This window comes from Balaenoptera acutorostrata, chromosome 11, assembly GCF_949987535.1.
Source record: "Balaenoptera acutorostrata chromosome 11, mBalAcu1.1, whole genome shotgun sequence".
Classification (NCBI taxonomy): Eukaryota; Metazoa; Chordata; class Mammalia; order Artiodactyla; family Balaenopteridae; genus Balaenoptera; species Balaenoptera acutorostrata.
Genome location: NC_080074.1, coordinates 96,212,144 through 96,232,144, shown reverse-complemented (window position 1 = coordinate 96,232,144; position 20,001 = coordinate 96,212,144). Strand labels below are relative to the sequence as shown.

The 20,001-nt window shown below is 47.3% G+C and overlaps 1 protein-coding gene across 1 annotated transcript in view; it reads right to left on the bottom strand.

Moving 5' to 3' along the window:
• Positions 1-16,473: 16,473 nt before the first annotated feature.
• GRIN2B (glutamate ionotropic receptor NMDA type subunit 2B) overlaps positions 16,474-20,001 on the bottom strand; it is a 345,756-nt gene continuing 342,228 nt past the window's right edge. Inside the window, exon 13 of the mRNA XM_007196043.2 lies at positions 16,474-19,862. Within this exon, the coding sequence (XP_007196105.2) occupies positions 17,985-19,862 (1,878 nt within the window). The 3' untranslated portion in view covers positions 16,474-17,984. The remainder of the gene's footprint in view (positions 19,863-20,001) is intronic.

Genomic DNA, 20,001 nt, shown 5'->3' with positions numbered 1-20,001 from the left:
TCTACTCAGACCCTTCTAGTGACTTCTCATCTTGCTCTTGGTAAGAAGGCCTTACAATGGCCTATAAGGCCTGTGGGCCAACGCCACCTCTCTGACCTCATCTGCCACACTCACCTCCTCACTCATTGGCCTCCTGGCTCTTCCTCAAGTACGTCCAACATGTAGTTTGACCTCAGGGCCTTTGTGATTGCTTTCTCTTCGCCCGAAAAACCCTTCACATAGACAACTCCTAGTCTCACTCCCTTGTTTCCTTTTAAGCCTTTGCTCAACTGTCACCTTTTCATAGAAACTTTTCCTGTCCACCCTATAAAAAGTAGCAGGCCCATGTCCACCGCATCACCCCCTACCCCCCTCAATCTGCCTCATTTTTCTCCACTGCACTTTGAAGTGTCTGACATGAAATATATTTATTGATTTTTTGCCGATTTCCTCTCATCAATATGTAAGCTTCACAAGGGCATGGACGTCGCATTCTTCTCTTTTGTATCCCTGGCCTGGGGGTTCCAGTCAATAAATATCAATGCATGAATAAACAATCACTCCAAAACATGCTCCTACACTGCAGGCCAAATATCCCCCAAAGAAGAGTAAATGACATCTTGTCATTTGTAAATGACATCTTGTCATTTGTAAATGACAAGAGTAGAGCTTTCCTTTCTGATTTAAGAATTGTCCTTGGGTTTATTATGTTTTTTAATAATTAAGAAAAAAATTTCCTTGAGTCTCAAAGGCTCTCTTGCTGTTGCCTAACTCTTAAATCCCTTGTGGGTCCAGTAGAATTTATAGAGACTGAATATTTGGAAGGATAGTTAACATTTTTCAGCCTTTCTGGTTTGCTTAGAACATACGATCTACTGCCTTTCAATAATATTATAGCTTAAAAAATCATGTCTGAGTCAGTTAATTCCATGTTAATATGTGTAAGACTCGGGATTAAATCAATCTGTAAAAAATGCCTATTTGTAATCAAATCTACCAATTTCCTTCCTGAAGTAAATAGTAATCAGATTAGAAACCTGGTGTTTTTCTCAGGGGATGGGCAGATATAATTTTATTTAAAAGATTTTCTCTCTCAGAGGTGACTTAACTTTGTGATCCAAAATCATTCCAAAGTTGAAAAAAGCTCCAGCTAATTCTATTCCCCTGATATAATTTTTTCTCCACAGCACCCTTTGCCTTCCCAATTTAAGTAAATGTAATCATAACGGGGCTACAGTTCTTCTACTCAGAACATTTTCGACTGGAGAATGGAAATCGTTTGAGAGGAGCTGCCCTAAAGATTTGTAGACACATTTTGGAAGAGTTAAGGTGCAGTGCTTACCAATGTCTACCTGGAAGCAAGCCTATGCCTCTTTCTCAAGTCAGCGCCACCGTTTTTCCTGAACAATCAATACCTGCCCAGTTTCCCCTGCTGCCCAAATCCCTTATGGAATAAACCAGAGCGTCTGGGTGTCGGTGTCACTGCCTCCTCACTCCCAAACCATTCTACCCTGATTTCTCCTTTCCTTGCTTTTGAATTTTTCTCAGCTCAGTAAAGAGCATTTTTCAGAAGAAAGCTTTTTGTCCACTTGTCACCACGTCTGTCTCCTAGTTCACCTTCTCTCTCTCATCCCAATAGAGAGACAATGTTAACGATTAATAAAATCACGTACAACAGCTCATTGGGTGAGATATTTAGGAAGTCTATGGCCGCCGGGCTGAGGAGAGCTAAGGAGAGTGTCATATCCCCAGCACGTTCAGACTGGAATGCAAGCATCCCCCGTCTCACAGGGTTTGTGCTTTGAGACAATAAAAAAGAGAGAAGATGATGACAAACACAAAATACCTCTGTGCACACGACAGGCACCTCAACCAAAGCCCTGGCGCACGCTCTCAAGGCGGTTGCCTGGTATTCAGAGCACACCCCCTCTCCACTAGGTGAACCACAGGTTATCGCCGCAACAGGCACACACTTTCCCAGCATTTGACCTTGAGTTGAAACATCTGGTAATAGGCCCTTCTTGTTTGCTTATCATTCTCCTTTTAAAACTTCTCCATCTTCCCAAGTTAAAAAACAAACAAACAAACAAGAAAACCCATGAGAAATTACCAGTTGTTTCTTTTAACGATCTAAGAGTTTAGATAATAGCACGGCTTAAGGAATACATCCCTCCTTGAGGCGGCGGGGTTGGGGGGGGACCAAATCCATGAAGAGGAACCAGGAGAGACACCAAGAAGGCTAGGAGGTGAAGAAAAGTTTCCACGTAAGAAACCTGGAAGGTTCAATGATAAAAGCCACCTCACAGCAGCTAAAAACATAGGTATTTTGGTCTATTTCCTATCATAGCCATCATTCTTCTTGTTCAGTGCCAACCACTGAAATTGGTTTGGGAATCATGGCTGCCAGGCAAGGAGTGAGAACAAGTGCCCCAAAGAAGAGATGGCTCTGGAAGAGAGAACAAGATCCCCAAAACGATTGGGGTTAAAGGAAATATGCTGATTCTGTTCGTTCTTTGTGAATTTCCATACCAAACTCTGCCTGTAGGATGTTTGATGGGTGATGACCAAGTAGATTTCCCCACAATGTGGCAAAGAAAATGAAAACGAAACAAAGGAAACCAAAAAGTGATGATGACAGCCCAAGAAGATCACAGTTTTGTTCTTGGTCTCATTCATCTTTCCACTCACCAGACTTTACCCACTTACCTGAATTATCATGTGGGTAATTCTTTCATGTTAGCTACAGAAAGCAAGAGGCCAAGGAAAAGTGTGAGCTGCCCAGGTGCCGATGACCAAATGGACAAGCCTGGCTTGAGAAGAAATCAAAATCACGCTACCAGAGGAAATTACATCCTGCCCCCAGCCTCAGTGAGGAGTTTCAACTCATGTGGAAGTTGCTGCCCAGCAGAGCCCTCGGCTCTGAAATAGACTCTCCCCTCCACTGCTTTTCCACAGGACACCTAGCACCCAGGCCCACTAAAATCTACTCCAAATGGGAAGCTACCCGCATTTTACCTGTGCTCGCGGCTTAGAACTCCAGTCTCGTGCACATGTGGATTTTCTTTGGAAAACTTTGCCCTTGTAACGCTTCCTATCTTTCTCTAGGAGCTATCTTTTTGGCAGCTGTACTGAAGGGTTGGCTTTTTCATTTCTACCATAATCTTTAATACTAAGCACAAAAGCTCTGTAGTTTTGATTAAATAATTCTCTGTTATTTCTTGCCCTTAGGGTCCCCATGAATCCTTTTATTCCCCTCCCCACTTCAATGAACAGAGCTGCAGTAGAGCACGGAATGGCCATCCCAAGGCACTAAGATGTTCCGAATGCTCATCAGCTGTTGACCCTGTTACTCCTCATGAAGCAGCATCAGGACCAAGTATCTGTAGTGACACTCCTGTGAAGGATGAAGTTCCCATGGACTCAAGATGGAATAGCCCCCGTCCCTCTCTCTTAGCTTCCTGTTAATACCATCATGATTTCAGGTGGCCTATGGGGAACAGAAAGGAATGGATATTTGTCATTGGCTTGATTCTAAACTTTGAGCTTAGGGAGGGCTCTAGTACCTTCTTCTACACCAGCCCCATACGTGAGAATAAAACTCACCTCCTTCCTCTGCCCCTATTCTCTCCACGAGCCAGGGTCCTGAACCAGGCTCTGGGAATGACCACACTGTGCGATCGATGATACAGAAGACCACCACCCTCCACTGCCCCAAGCAGCTATTACTTTTCCAACTTCCTATTCCTTCTCCTATCTTTTCCCTGGGGCAGGAGGGAACAATGAAATGAAAAAAAAATTTCTACATTGAACTAGGACACTTAGAGCTCTTTCACTGCTCTTGGTATAAGCAGCATGCTCTGTACGTGAACCAAAATCTGTTCTGTGGCAGAAACTAAAGACTATCCTCTTTGGAAAGACTGATGATTACTTCCTGATCTTAAATCATTCATCAGTGAACAGGTGGATTGCAAAAGAAGATGGTTGCAGGATTCCCTGGCCCTTGGGTGCTTAATGATTTTACCATTATAATCTTGGGGCGAAATTAAGGTTTCGTAAGAATTCTCAGGAGACCTTTATTAGTCTTTGCAACCTCCATGCTGCCCTGCCTCTGGGCTTTAGGCAGCAATAATTATTACAGGGGATAATTCCTTCCTCCTGGAATTCTTTGCATATGTGAACTTCCTTATATTTCTACATAGGCTTCCAGAACTAACTCACGCCTTAAAACTGGCATCAAGCTTGCTGTGTTTGAACTTGACTAAGTTACCCAGAAGAAACTAAAAGGCTCTGTCTTGAGGTTGCCCGCTTCACTGTGAGCTGATTAAAACCACTGATACCTTCAGAGTATCATGATTCTCACACAGATTCTTAAGTCTCCCTTCCCCATGGAACACTCTGGAAGAGATCCTCTGTCTCAGTTTTCCTTGAGCTTTTTATTTGAGTGGGTTACATGCTACATACAAATTTTTTAATGACAAAAAATTATTCACAATGTGTCGCCCCACAAAATTCAAAACCATTTTTGTTATTTAGCCTTCAACTCTTCTTCATTATAGAAACTCTTCTATCCTTTTCTCGTTTTTAAGTTTTTTGTTCTTACCCCTTTGACTGGTCTCTGTAGACTCATGTGGACTGTGTGTGTGTGTGTGTCTGTGTGTGTCTGTGTGTGCCTGTGTGTGTATGGCTCTGTGAAGAAGACAGGTTCTCATGGGAAAGATTTGGGTAAACCATAAACTAGCTGCCTGGCTTTCAGGACTTTTATCTTCCATTAGATGCTGAACACAGGGTGGGGTGGACAATTCAGGCAGCACTGTTTTGTGAGCTAGGCTGAGAGTTGGAAATTCACACAAGTTTTGGTTCTGCCAAGAATTTCCTGTATAACCTTAGCTCTGACTGCTCATCAAATTTTCCTGTGCTTCAACATTTTCATCTTTAAAATTAAAAGACGATCGTATTTCCATGCCAAAGGAAGCCATTCAGAGGGATGGTTGTGGCGGAGGTCTAAGTGGGCTGCTGGTGACCCTGGAAACTCTATCCTTCTCCAAGCACGGGTAGCAGAGTCAGGCTGAGAAACTGCCATAGCTCAGGGCCATTTTACATGGGAATTAAGCTACGACTGTTCAAGAGTGACTCCTCAAATGTCTATGCACCCCATTTCTTGTGCCTGCTACCAAGACACAACCAACGTACTTGCCCTGATCACTGAAAGTGCCCAGGTGTCCCAGGAGGAATAACAGTAACAAGGTTGTTCTCTTTTCTGGGATCCTAAGTACACAGTTATGTGCAGCAGGATCTATCCTCCATCATTAAAATGCAGCAGGGCTGACTGTACGAGGCTTGTTGGGCTCTGGTTTGAAAACATTAAATACCACGCACATGTGCAAGCTCTGTGCTCTCTCAACTTCTCATTCTAACAATGTGTGTGTGCATGGGTGCGGGTGTTTGGAGGGTGGGCTGCTCGGAGCTGACAGAACACAGAACACTTCGAGACCCTTCACCTGAGGATGGGAATGTAAGATGATAAGTGAAAGAGGGAAAACATGGCTGTAAGTGCCCTGGTTGTCTTCCAGTTGCGTTCGCATGAAAGAAAGGGTATTTTTGCTATTTTACGTCTGTCTCAATAAGAGTTCTGTCTGGATGTCTCTCTAGCCTCTTTGCTTCCTGCTGACGTGAAGTCTTGCTATTTCCCCTGCTCTTGACCCTGGGAGAAGAAAAATTATTGAATCTCCCAAGGTATGTTTGCCATTTCCGTCCCACTGAGGACAGACCTCTCCACCCCCGCTCACGGTGTTGTCAAGAGGAGACGTGGGTACCCATGGAGACGTAGTTATCTAAGCAGCAAGCCTGTCTATCCTTGGCGAGGCTGGCTTCTACGTCTCCATCCTCTTAGCACTGACCCACTAATGGGACATCAGAGGACCACGTGGATTCCACACGGCTCAATAGGGATGGGCAATAGGACAACCACGTGGTTGTCCCATTACAAAGAAACGCTCCCTTCATATAAAGCCTGGATGGTCTGTCAGACCTGGAGGTGTCAGCGATCCACAGGCTAGGAAGGGCAAAGCGAAAACACTGGCTCGAAAAACTGTAATTATGTCCATCCAGTTCCCAATGAACACTTCCATCTACCAAGAATGCACCCCTGCTCCTCCATAACATGACTGACAGTGGCACTGTGGGATCTGGTTGTTAGGAGTGTGAGTGTGTGTGTGTGTGTGTGTGAGATGTGTGTTGGGGAGGTGCACAAGCATGACAGAGAGGCCAGATTAGGTGTAGTCACGCTGTTCGGGTGCATCTGTGGAAGCGTTAAGAGCACACCTCAGGCAGAGGCAGCGTCATGGCCTAGTCTCTGATTTTCAGAGGGTCCTACGTCACAGCCAAAGGGAACATGAAGATAGCCCTTGATTTCAAAAGAAAATAATCAATGACAATTAAATGTGACAATGACATTGGGCGTTAACTACAAAGACTGTTCTGTATAAGACTGAGGTTTCAGGCAGGCATGTTTTGGTTTTTCAAAAAAAAAAAAAATGTCCCCTCTGGAAACAGGTAACATCCTTATCTAAGAGCAGCCGGTAGCCCAGCAAACTCGCATTCCGGGGGCCGCTTCCCCTGAAGCTTGGCTCCTGGCAGGTGTGTGAGACTGTGCGCCTCTTAATACAAGGAGGGAGATGGAGCTACAGCCCGGGGGCTTAGACTTCCTGCCACTCCCTCTCTGCCCCGGCGATGACCACGGGCTCTCTGGGTGCTGAGGTCTGAAGGGCACAGCCTGAGGATGGGCTCAGGGCTGACCTGTGGCCTGACTCCCTGAGGACATTCGGGACGTCACAGGTGTGGTGGCCTCCAGGCTCCTCCCTCATCCTGGGGCGGGCACAGTTACCGCTGAAGGCAGCCGTGACGTGGCCCTGGCTTTCCTGGCGCTGCCCTGGACGGCTGTTACCTTCCCTGGTATTTCTGGCATTGCATCAAACAACTCCCAGTACACACGAGGGCAGGAAGGTGGCCCTCAGAAAGTGCTTTTGAACCTGCTGCATCTCAGGTTACAAGTGGAAATGGAAAATGAGAAGTGTAATTCTATCTTCAGTCCAATTATGCCCAGAAAACAAGCTCCAAGTTTGAGTGAATTTTCATGCCCTGCGAAGGACTAAAGGAACAGACACTTGAAAGGTCATCAGCTTTGGGTCCTGCTCTTTTCCAAAGCTACCATCAACACCAGTAGCCAGTGGGGGGTCCCAGAGACGCAGGTGCAGCTCCTGGCTTTGTGACATGAAGGGCTGCTCTCCTCTAGACCCCCTGTACTTTCCCTTCCTCCTATGCTACCCTTCCTCTGCTTTTGTAAGTATTTATAGGCCAAAAATTGACATGAACACCTCATGAGTAAAGCTGCCTTCTGGATATATTCTGAGTTCCCTGGAAACTTCTTCATTCCACTCGTCCAAGAGGCGTCCATGAATGTCCTTCTTCATGAGGATAGCACCTCTACACGCTTCCACCAGCTACTATCAGACTATTTGTTTCACTGGTTAAAAAAAAAGTGTCATAACATAATGAGCTGGATTTTGCTCGAAAACATTAACTATCCCTATTCCTTGGAGCAGGACTATCTAGATTTAATGGGATTTTTGAGAAGAACAATTCTCCCCCAGACTTACATTTTAATTTTCATTAGGGTGCTTCCCAAGTTGTCACAGTTTGCCCCATCTTGCCCTTAATAATTCCTCTACCCGCTCCTGTCTCAATGAAGAATGGACTTTGTTCACTTTTTTTGAAGAAGAGACTTGCCACTTCCTGTAACTTATTTGAGTTTGGTTCTCTATAGGATGCTTTAAATTAGCACACAGTGGCAGAAGATGCCTCCCACAGGAGAATAATTCACGTTCGATGACAAAATGAAAGTTATAGAGAAGGCTGGCCAGGAGAAGGGAACATGATGGGTTACCAGAGCAGCATAAGTGAAAGGACAGTACCAGCTCTAAGAGTGCGTTCAGGGGGACAAACAGCAACTGACATTGACCAGAAGGAATAGGGCAGATTGCTTAGTAGACCACCAAGGAGGTGGGGGAAGGTGAACACGGCTCAGAGACTACAGTGACAGGAGGGCCATAAGGTCAGAGGTGATGCTGTCTCTTCCAATGCTATGAATCCCTTCGCATTTAGAGAGAAAGGAGTCCTTCAGAAACTAGAATTCTCTCTGAGCCAGCTCATTCAGATCCTAAGCTACTTTCGTTTGTGATATCAAGATCAGAAATAAAGCACTTGATTACTTCAACTCCTGTCTACCCTTTGGGAGAAGTTGTCCTGTAGTCCAAGCCTCAGAAAGGGTGAGAATCACACAGAGTCCAGGAAATGAGTATCATCAAGACACAGGTCGTGAGCTGCACAAACAGCTCCCCCAAGTCTGATCTAGCATAGATACAGAGGTGGAAAATACCAGGCGTGCAGCATAATACATTGGTCCTAGTGCACCACTGTTCGGGGCCCATAAGACTGTGTGATTAATGAGCCTGAACTGGGACAAGTTCTTTCTGGTATTGCAAGTGCTTAAGAAAGGGCTAGAGGTTACATCAAAGCCAGATGAATCCCAGCGTAGGTCAGGTTGTTAGAGACTCAGTCTGGACAGCTGGACAGTGCAGCGTCTGGAGACAGGCTCCACTCAGAGCACCTGGAAAGCTCCTGGTACCTAACATTTGATCAATATCCTCCACGGTCTCTCCCTCTGTGACTTAACAATATGTATACATATTGTATGCCAAGGACACTCCACTAACCGTAAGATAGTCACAGCATAGCTTTGAAGGACAAAGCAAAACTTAGAAAAATCCAAATTCCCATCTGAAATGATAATTTACCTGGGAATGTACACATGTCCTGTGTTGCAGTGACTGTTGGTGGGTGCAGATGTACAGAGATAAATGGGAAGGGACTCGTCCTTAGGTTTTACTGCAGATTCAAGTATCCTGTGGGCAAAATAAAGTGACTCCTTTTCGATTACTATTTATAATAACATCAAATATTTTTCAGCACCTTCCATAAACAAGATGCACTGCTAGGTGCTACAGGAGATAAAAAGATGAATAAATGCATGACCCCTGACCTCAAGGAGTTTATAATTACCAGGGGAGATGGATGTATAGTTAAATAACCATAAATAAGATGGTCCATGATGGCTGCATAATAGCATGCATAATATATTATGCATAATATAATGCATAATATCTTTGACTCACACCCTGAAGCCAGAAAAAATTAAACCTGCAAGATCAGCTAAATAACCATAAATAAGATGGTCCATGATGGCTGCCACTAGACAGATTAAAGTGTTATGAGCATTCACAAAAGGCATATACATATATATGGGTTTTGGGGGGGGGCGGGGGATGGCAGATGAAGACGGTGAACATGATGGACCAGATGTTCTGGTCTTTGAAGACTTGTACTGAGGAAGATGGATATTATGCAAGAAGGGAATGAGATAAGAGATGGGGAGGAGAGAATCTGGGGCAAAGGGAGCAGTTTAAGGAAAGACAAAAGTGGGAGAACAAGTTGGTACAGGAAAGGAAAGGGACAAAAATGTGATCCCCCTGTTGTCTGGGCCCAGGTGCACACAGGCAAATAACAGGAAGTTATTCTTGCTGGTGGATTGTGGCAAATACAGCCCATTGAAGGGTCGTTTGTTTTGTTCCGAGTTGGAAAATGACATGATTTAATTTGTACTGAGCAAGTAATACTGATGAGAGTAGATTCAAATATAAATTCTTGGAACAGTGCTAAAGGACACAAATAATCCAGACTAGAGGGAAGGGCCTGAATGAACAGACTTGGAAACTTTCAAGGTATGAATTAACAGCTTTCCAGATGACTAGACGTGCAGGATGAGGGAAATCAAGGAGGCAAAAGTGGCTGAAAATCTTTAGTTTGGTGACAGAAAGAATCGGGGTACCATTAGTCAAAGGGGGGGACTTGGTGATTATGTTGGTTTCCATTGGATATTTGACTCAGTATGAAGTTAGTTGTCCAGGAAGTGGCTGGAAATATGTGCATTAAGATGAAGTGAAAAGTTGGGTCTAGGAGTGAAGAATTGGAATTCATCCTCATGCAGAGAGTCGTTGAAGTTGTGGAAAATAGAACTATTGCTACAGAAGCACAGAGGAAAGGAGAAGAGCGTCAAGCTCAGAACATCATGGCAAGTCGATGCTGAGGGGGCAGGACGGACAGCAGGAACCAGTGAGGGAACACAGAGAGAGGACCAGATCAAAAACCAGAACGTGCTGCTACCCAGCGGTGAACTTAGGGTAGTATTCACGGTGCCAAAGAGCAGAATTAAAAAAAAAAAAAAAAAAAAGATTACCAGATTTTGTAACAAGGAGTTCATTGGAATGTTGTCACTGAGTAGTTTCAGTAGAGTGGCAGGATGTAGCCCAATTTTAAAGGGCAAGTCATGCGCATTAACTGAGGAAATGAAGAAAGAAAGATGACCCTTTTGAGAAATTTGGAAGTGAAAAGAAAAAAAAATGGAGATAGGACAGGAATTCAAGAGTCTAACTGGACTGAGAGAAGATTGGGATTTAGGGGCTGTTGTAGGACTTGTTTTTGGAGATGGTGGAACACTGAGGACTGTTTTTAGAGATGGTTATAGGCAGGTGTGTGGAAGGGATTAAAGATGAAACAGAATGAAGTGCTATTGGCTGGAGCGCCATAGAAGAGGTTGGTGGGGGTGGGTATCAGAGTACGGGGAAGAGGGGCACTGAGTTGGGAGGGAGGATGGTGAAGATGAGTGAAGGATGGGAGAAATTTAAAGGTAGAGAGGAGAGGTCATGTGAGAATTTGCAAAATCAGGTGTCTTTTCTTAGCAATTCAGTAGGAAAGAGACGAGATGAAATGAAAATAAAAAACAAATGAACAAACCCTTGGAGAATGTGACAGGGAGTCAACACTGGAGAATAAAAAAGATGTCTGAGCTGGGTAGGATTTAGGTGAGATTAAATGGATCCAATCTGTGCTCTTTGGTATAGGTTTTGACCTTCTGTTCTTGGAGATGGAGTGGATGTTGGGAGAATGGGAGACAGAGTTAGAAAAGCAAGGTAGGTGGGGTGAGAAGGCAAGAGGAGGAAGAGATTGCTGGTGAGGGTGTTGTTGATACGGGTGATCACAGGGTGAGACCAAGGAGGGAAGTAAATGAAATCAGAGGGGTTTATGGACCAGAACAACAGAGGGACCCTGAAGGAAGGCACATGATAGCATATAGAAAATGCCAGGTTGTGGTCAGAGAGGGAATTTCAGTTTTAGCACTGGGAGGCGGAATAATTCCAAAAGAAGGATTCAGGCAAGGCCACGATGGGGAGAGGTGAATCTCTGTAGTGTTTTAAAAATAATATAATGCATAATATCTTTGACTCACACCCTGAAGCCAGAAAAAATTAAACCTGCATGTATAAATCTACCCATTTATGCACACCTATTTATACATACATAATACATCCATTTAAATATTGTATGCTTTTGCATTCACATATTATATGTGAGTATAATATACTCCATTTTAAATTTTTTCATGTTCTTCACAGCACTAGCCCAGGGGCATGATATGTGTTCAGCAGACATTGGTTTAATTGAACTAACACATTTAACTAGAGCTTTTACTTTTTTCTCCTGCACAGTACTGGAATCTGCTCTACCCCCTAAATCACAACGCTAAGGTAATTACGAAAAAGAGAGTTCAGGTTTAAACTGAGGAGACCAAACCTTTAAAATAACAGTTTTATAATGGGCTTAGTGTTGTGCTTTTTCATTGTACCCCGAATCCTTGCAGCGAGTTCCATTTCTCTCACCTTTGCCAAAACACGAATTCTACACACAAGAGTCCCGAGGCTATGGGGAATTCTACTCATCCGCTCTGCTTTCCACCCTTAGTTCTCATCAGGAGTCCTCACCCCCAGAATCACACCAGCAATTCTGCTGTAAAGCACAGAACAGAGCCAGAAACTCACTGCGATGGGCTCGGAGATGGATGCAAATGGACACGCTGGTAGAGAAACATGGAAGATTTCTAACTCTGCCCACTTATTCCCAGTACTGCTATCCGAACCCATCACTCTCTGGGCAAAATTCCTTTTCCTTGCTTCAGCATTGTAAGTTAGAAGCCCCAAACCTAATTAATCTCTCCAAGGCACAGAAAGAGCACTGATTTTCACTTAAGGTTTTTGGGGGCATTCTTTGTCATGAGAATAGATAGGTCTCTATGCTTTAAGTCAGAGGACCCATAGAACCCCTGCATGGTGATTGAGTCAATGTGGTTGGAACGGGATGGAGGGGGGATATATGAAGATATCTTGGGATTTTATATGATACTGGAACCCCCGAACTAGAATGGAATCCTAGATCTAAACTATGATTAGAAGTTCTCAGACTACTGAATCTACATTTTAGCGTTGTCCCAAATACCTGGTAGGTCTAAAAAAGAACTGCCCACCAATTGTTGTACCCGGTAGTCCAGTAGCTTCCATTAGTGTGTGTTGGGATCACCCGAGACCCCCTATGGAGGTGGGGAAGTGGAGAACATAGAACGACCCAGCTACACTGGAAGATTAATTGAACTGGGACAGAGGAGAGACAATGACAGTAACTTTTTATTGTCATAATTTGATCTTTCCAGTTGTCTACTCAGTAACTTGTACCAGAGGAGAAACATCAGTCTTCCATTTTCTACAGAAGGAGTCAAAGCCCTTAACCTGTCCTACAAGGTACAGATGTTAGAAATTCATAAACTGCACATTCATGTGGCTGCTTATTGAAAATAATTCCCGGCTGGGAGTCCTATTGCTGCGTCACATGAGCCTTAAATAAAAGCAGGAGAAGGATGAGATGGTTTAAATGTCTTCATACTCTAGAACCTGTGTCTTTCCTCCCTACTCTGTGACTCTTAGCGTTCTTTGTACTATGCCTCTTCTCCTATACCATTACTTTATTTCCAGGAAAAGAAATGAGAACCCTAATGCAAGCTAGGTGTTGCAATGTCTAAATTTCTAATATGGCTTGATACGGCACCCTTCCTGGGATGATTTTCATTTAAATGACAGATGAGCAGCTCAGGGCTAAAGGAATAATTCTGTGTGGGAAGCCAGTAGTTGGAGTGGGGTGGGGAATAAAAAGGAAAGGTCTTCTCAGGACCTCTGAAGCCACACCATGGACCATATGCCATTTGTAAGGCCAGACCCATTCCAGGGTAACTGTCTACCCTAAGCTGCTTCTCACCCATAAAGAGTTCCTTAGACATGAAGGAGAATCTCTTGACACTCAAGTGAAGAATGAAACGCTCCACCAAAGTATCTGGCAGTCTACTGAGCACACATTCCTTATATGGCTTTGGGCTCAGACAGCACAGAAGGTATGGCCACAATACCTAGAAATGCCTAATGTGTTCATCCATAGCACTGCAGCTGCATCATTTATGCACACATCTGAATCATTCCTAACACACCAAACAGACACACACAGGGTGTCAAGCAGTGAGAGGGCTTTTTTAAAGAGATGGGAATTAAAAGAATAAAGTGAGTTCTGGAATAGCTTTTTCCAAAGGTTATTGCCCAAACAATCTGGTTATGCTGTCCCTAAATCTTGAACTAAGTAAAAACCAAACCAAAAAACAAACAACAAAAACAAACAAACAAAAACCCCCAAGAAACCCTAGTCCTTAAATGAGATGTGCAGGTGACCAGCACGCTGCGTTTTGGTAACACAGTTTCTTCACCTCCCATGCAGAGAATTCACCCTTGGGCAACTTCTGACGGCCATGGAAGACTGGGCGGGTGATATTCCCTTAATTTTCTAGACAACTCCTATTTTATCACATTACACATGCGTTTTGGCACTACTGACACCACCGACATTTAATGGAATCATTTGGGATTTTTCCTCCCTCCGTCACAATATGGCTGTGGCCAGTAGAGGGGAATCCAGATCAAGGACGTTTCCCACGTTCTGGCTGAAGAAACACAGTGACATACTTTGAAATTACAAGATCCACTGTACATGCGTCACTCTGAAGGGTGTGCACACTCTTGACTCAGGCAAATTCAAGGGTCAGATTACCTAAAGTTGGCAGAAATGCTGAGATTTAAGCATGGCCACCGAAAGGAGTGATATAGGAACACACCCACCGACTCACTTCCACAGTGGAAGGGAATGATAGAGGACACGGAAGATAGAAAGCACGGACTCTGAAGAAAGTCGGAACCATTAGCGCTCCCGAGGGTGTCTGTGGAATCTCACAGTTTGGACAGACTGGGTCTTTGTCCAGACCCATCTGTGGAAGAGATGAGGCTGATAGCTGAATTCATACTCATGCATTTTTCCTGGCTTCTTATTTTGCAATGAAGTTAACATCTAGAACTTGGCATGGCTCAGCCTTCCTTTCTTTAAGCTTTCTTGAGCAGGCCATGAATATCTTATTTGGTCTCAATTCATACATTCAGTTGAAGAGAAGTGACCAACGGGGGCCAAAGAGGGGTTTAGAGAAATGGAATTACCCAGCTGACAAGCTTTTGATGATGGCAGGATAGGACAAAAATGTAATGTAATATCTCAGCTAAATGGATTTGGAAATTTCATCCGGTGGTAAAGAGAGAGAGGCTGCCACCCTTCACAAAGCCAAGGGTCCAGTGAAAGAAGTTCTACTTGTCTGGTTAACCCAAGGGCAGGTTCTGAATACCTGGCTCGAGGCAAATAGCACCTTCCTGATGGCAGAAGCAAGGACAAGGCAAATATAAAGTCACTACTGGCACTGTCCCTCCTGTGCTCACCCTTCTACCTCTAAACCCAACTTCTGAGACCTTTCTAAGAGAATCCTCTGGCCACTGAGCTTTGAGTAGAGCCGGTAATCTTTCCTGGAAAAGCATGCACATTTGTCAGACATGTATCCAGGGCTACCTCCCTGTAACCAGGGAGCACATGCTTCAAGAAAGGAGACCTCATGGGAATTTTCTGGGTGTGCTTGCAGCGCTGATCTCTAAGGAGGAATGGAGGGGGCCAGGGAGAGGGCTGGAGCCCAGGTAGTAGGAAGAAAAGAGTCAGAGTGACTGAGGTGCTTGTTAAACATTAGAGGGGGCTGCGGGGAGATTTCTTAGGACTGAGCTTCCTGAAACCTCTCAGCCACATCAAGGATGAGGGGTTGATGTGACCTCAATTCTGGTTTAAGCCCCTTGGGGAATCTTTCCCACCCTCGGGGCCGACAGGGAAGCTACGCTGCCACCAGCTTGACTTCGCACGGATGCTGGTGATCTATGGTCTACCTGGAAGATAGGAGCTGGGCCTGGGGTTTGCCTGGAGCCAAACTGGACCCGACGTCAAGCCCAGGCCGACAGGCATGACTACTTCTCACAGGCCAATGAGAAGACTGGTGAGGTGGGAGGTGGGACACACAGCCCCTTCCCTGGCTTAGTCACCACGGTGGCCTCCATTCCCGTTCACTGTTCTCCGGACACCCTGAAGCGAAAGCCATACAAAACAATTCCCCCGAAATGGAAAATGAAACCCCGAAACAAAACACTTCTTCCCCCTTCATTCCCATCCCGACCCCGCTCCCTCCGGCCAACACCCTGAATACTCACGAGAGAACACTTTATCTATACAAAATTAATTAGAAAACAAAATATTTACATATGAAATAAACACCATCTTGATTTCTGTCACCAGCGGAGATGACAGAGCCCCCTTTGTTCTAGATTGCTGTTCGCTAGGTTAGTTGGTTTGGTTCTTTTATTTGAAAGGGATGAGGTAAGAGGAAGAGTGAGGGAGGAGCCCCTGACCTGGGACAGAGTCGGGGCGAAGAATGTTTGACGGCCCTTCGCTTTCCTCCTCCTGGAGATGTCTCATGCCCTCTGTCCTCTCTCTCCAAGTCCTTCCTTGAATCTAAGGTAAAGCACTCCGTGCTCCTCTCTCCAAATCTGCGAGAGGTTCAGCCCCTTGCCCCCAGGTTCGTTTTAGAAAGAAAACAAAGCTTTACAAGGCCTTCGCTTGGCTTGAAAATGAAAGATACTGAGGTAAAAATCAAGGAGGAGAGTGGGGGCAGCAGTCAAGGGCTGGGGGGTGAGGAAGGGAGGTGAGTCAGGGCGGGTGGGACTTGAAGAGACATGGCCGCTTCCTTCCAGAGGAGGATGAGCACCTTTCTGGTTTGTGTGTCCTGTGTGCAACATGGAGATCCTGCAGCCAAGCTTCCAAACTGACCTGGCTCTTTGGCTGCCACCCTGGGTAAGGGGAGGATGGCAGGACAGTGGAACTGACCCACGGAACACGCCTACCCCAAGTGTCAGGACTGGCAGTGACAAGTATTCGTTTCCCTTCTCAAGTTTCCAACTTTGAGTGAAGGGGGTATCACATCTGCCAGTGCCCTCATCCCTGGAGTTTTATATGTGTATATATATATATATATATATATATTTTTTTTTATTCTTGACTGGTACAATCTGGGAGGGAAAGGAGGTGCTGCAGGAAGGTGGAGGGGTTTCTACAGAGAGTGTCCGCACTGGGTTCAGCGTCACATCCTCAGGGAGCCAGACCCAATGGGGTAGCGGGGGAGTCCCTTCTCGCCTCCCGTCCCCACTTCCTAACCTCTTCCCTTCCCTCCACTGTTTCCCGAGCTGTACTCGTGCAGCAAGCTCATGCCTCTTCACTGGCGGTTCCCTATCGGCTGTGGCCAGTTCAGGGGGGTAACAAGCCTGCTCTTGCAGCTCCAGGTTAAGCAAGAAGGGATCAAAGCATTGAAAACATCCCCCTCTCTCACTTACCCGACCATAAACGACCCCCCTGTCCTTCAACACCTTACTTAGCTCCTCCCCACAAACTGGCCAGCTGAGGGTCTAAAAAGCTCAGACGAGCTTTGTACAATCTTCTGCCCTCAGGTACAGGCCAAAAGAATCCTGGCTGCTTCTATTTCCCTTTAGCCTTCCTGGAAAGTTCTTGGCCAAAACTGGTGGAATGTATTGGCAACCACGGAGGAATTATTTTTGTACGATTGTTCACCCACGTTTTTGTCTAGACCACAGGAACTTCTCTGTCAAGAACTTCCATTCTCCTCATTCGGGAAGGGTGAAGGGGAGAGACAGCCAAAATTCAGGTAACATAGGACCATCTCTGTTTGTATATAAGCCAAAACAAGCCCGGTGCTTAGGGATATTGAAAGAAACAACATTATGAGTCAAGGTTGCCTTCTCCGCATGAAAAGGCCTGATGACAGGCGTGTACAGACAACACGTGTGCAAGTGTATATAGACACACATGCACACGCAGTCCCTCCTTCCTTGCCTCTAATGCACCACGAAACACTGCTCTGATGTACTTTCCATCATCCGCCAATGACCTTTCATTCCAGTTCACCACCAGTAAGTCTCATGGAATTGAAGCAAACTTTTTTTTTTTTTTTGGCTTATATAGAAACACACATGGCTTCCCACCCTCTGCTTGGCGCACGATCCCCAAACACACGCCATCTAAGCAACAAGAATTTAGCAAAAGCCTCTTTTCATTCACAGGCAGTATGCTAAAAGGAGCTTATTGGGGCGCTTTTGCTTCCTCACCTAAACATAAAGATCAGTTCGGGGAGAGCTATCCTGTGCTCCCGTGGCCTCCTCCTGCTTCTCCTTGCTTCACTCGAAGTGGGTGGCAAAGAGTCCTTCCACGCTAGGAGCAAGCTCGCGAGGGGCCACTTCCTCCAACCACTCCGCCCTCGCCGGCTGAGCGAGCCCACCGTAGCCTCTCGCGGGAACTGGGAACTGGAAGGATGGACAGACCGGGAAGGAGGAGGGGACTGGAAAGGGAGCAGAGATGCTTCTGGTCACCAGGGTCGCCCTCAGAAGGAATCGGAACTCCAGGATCCCATAAATAAATGAAAACGACAAGAAAGGAGCAAATGGGAACCAAGTTCACCCCCGTCACCCTCTGTGACATGCGCACCACACGTCCACAGCCCCGACCCTCCCGTACCCACCTTCGCCTCTCTCTTCCCTCACTCAGACATCAGACTCAATGCTAGACAGTTTCTCATACACATGCCCATTGCTGGAGCCATTGAAAGCCCTGGGGTTTTTGTTGTTAGGCACACAGGGGTTGGACTGGTTCCCTATACAGATGTCTTTCTGGAAACGGCCTGGTACAGCCCCGTGCAGGGCCGACACCACCGGCTTGTTGGTGACAAGGGCACGGAAGTCCGGCCTGGCCTTCGGCACCCCTGCCACCGTGGGCTGCCTGAAGAAGTAGGATTTGCTGCCGTGGAGCAAGCACTGGTCGTCCCCGAAAGTGGGGATGAAAGGGTTCTGCGTGACCCGGTCGGGGTAGAGCGACTTGCTGAGCATGTAGCTGCCGCCGCCGCCGCCGCCGGGGTTGCCGTGGTTGCCATGGTTGCCGTGGTGGTGATGTCCCGCGGCCGGCGCCGCCGCCTTGCCGTTGCCGAAAGCGCTCTCGCCGGCCGGCATCTCAAACATGTGCGCGTAGGGACTGCCGTCCAGGAAGCGGCCCTTGTCTTTCAGGCTCACGCTGCGCGGGGCCAGGGCGGCCTCCTCCTTCTGCAGGTCCACGAAGGTGTCGTAGGAGTGCTGGCGCCGCAGCTTGTTCCGGGTCTTCTTCTGCGCCTTGGAGTTGGTCGGGCTCTGGGGGTACTTGGTGGCGGACGCGCTGGACGTCACGGCCACCGGGGCGGCCGGCTGGTCCAGCTCCTGCAGAGAGTTGTCCTCGCTGATGTCGTACAGGTTGCCGGCCTTCTTGCACGCCTCGCAGCGGATGCACGCCTGCCGGCCCGAGTTCTGCCCGGCCACGGTCGTCGAGTAGTTGTGCAGCTTGGACGGGCAGCTGCGGCAGAAGTTGCCCCCGGAGCGCTCTTCCCAGTCCACGTTGGCCAGGTTCTTCTCCCAGGGGGCCGGGACCCCGCCGACTCCGCCGTGCTTGTCACCCGGCCCGTGCTTGAGGTGCGCGCGGTTGGTGCAGGGCCCTCCCCCGCCGACCGAGTCGCGCTTGAAGTCCTCGCCGCGCTCCTTGTAGATGTCGGTCAGGTCCACGTGCTCCCAGTGCGGCGAGGTCTCCTTGGCGCGGAACTGGTCCAGGTAGAAGTCCCGCAGCCCCTCCTTGTCCCTGAAGTAGCGCTTGTGGTCGGGGGAGCGGGGCGGCCGGCGGCGGTAGGCCAGCTCGATCTCGTCGAACTCGCGGCGGGACTTGGCCGAGGCCGGCCGCTTCTTCAGGCTGTCCTTGTACTGCTGCTTCCGCCTCTTGGCCGCGTTGCCCTCGATGTTGCCGTAGGTGACCGTATGCGTGGAGATGTCCGACACGTCGGAGCGGATCAGGTCGTCGTGGCCACCGTAGCGGTCGCTCTTGAACGAGAACTTGCCGTACAGGTCGCTGAGCTGGCTGTGCTTGGCGGAGGGGAGGCCGATGTCCAGGGGCTTCTTGCCGAGGGACCTGGGCTGCGTGGTGAAGGGCGGGTTGTCACAGTCGTAGAGCCCGTCGATGGAGCTGGCGCTGCCGATGCTGTGCGGCCGGTGGTGGGGGTCCTGGTACGCGTTGCTGTCCTTCAGCTGCAGGTTGCCGAAAGTCCTCTCCACCTCGCTGATGTAGTCGCTGAAGAGGTTCTCCTCGCAGGGCGGGTTGTTGTAGGATTTGCAGTCAGAGTGCGTGAAGCTGCGGCGGTGCTCGGAGATGTCGTAGACGGACGACTCGCGGCGGATGAAGTCCAGGGCGCTCTGTGGGGAGCCGTTCACGCCGGACAGGTTGGCCATGTTCTTGGCCGTGCGGAGCAGACGCAGGATGTTGGAGTGTGTGTTGTTCATGGTCGCGGTGGGGGAATTCATCACGGATTGGCGCTCCTCGATGGCCACCCCGTGGATGCAGCTGTAGATACCCTGGAGGGAGGATGGGACCGGTTAGGTCTCCGGTGAGGCAGGAAGTGACCATAAAGACCAGCCCCCAACCAACCCACCACTGACTGCCTAAGTGGACGAGAAAAGTCAGAGAAGACATGAAAGAGATGGTCTTACACAC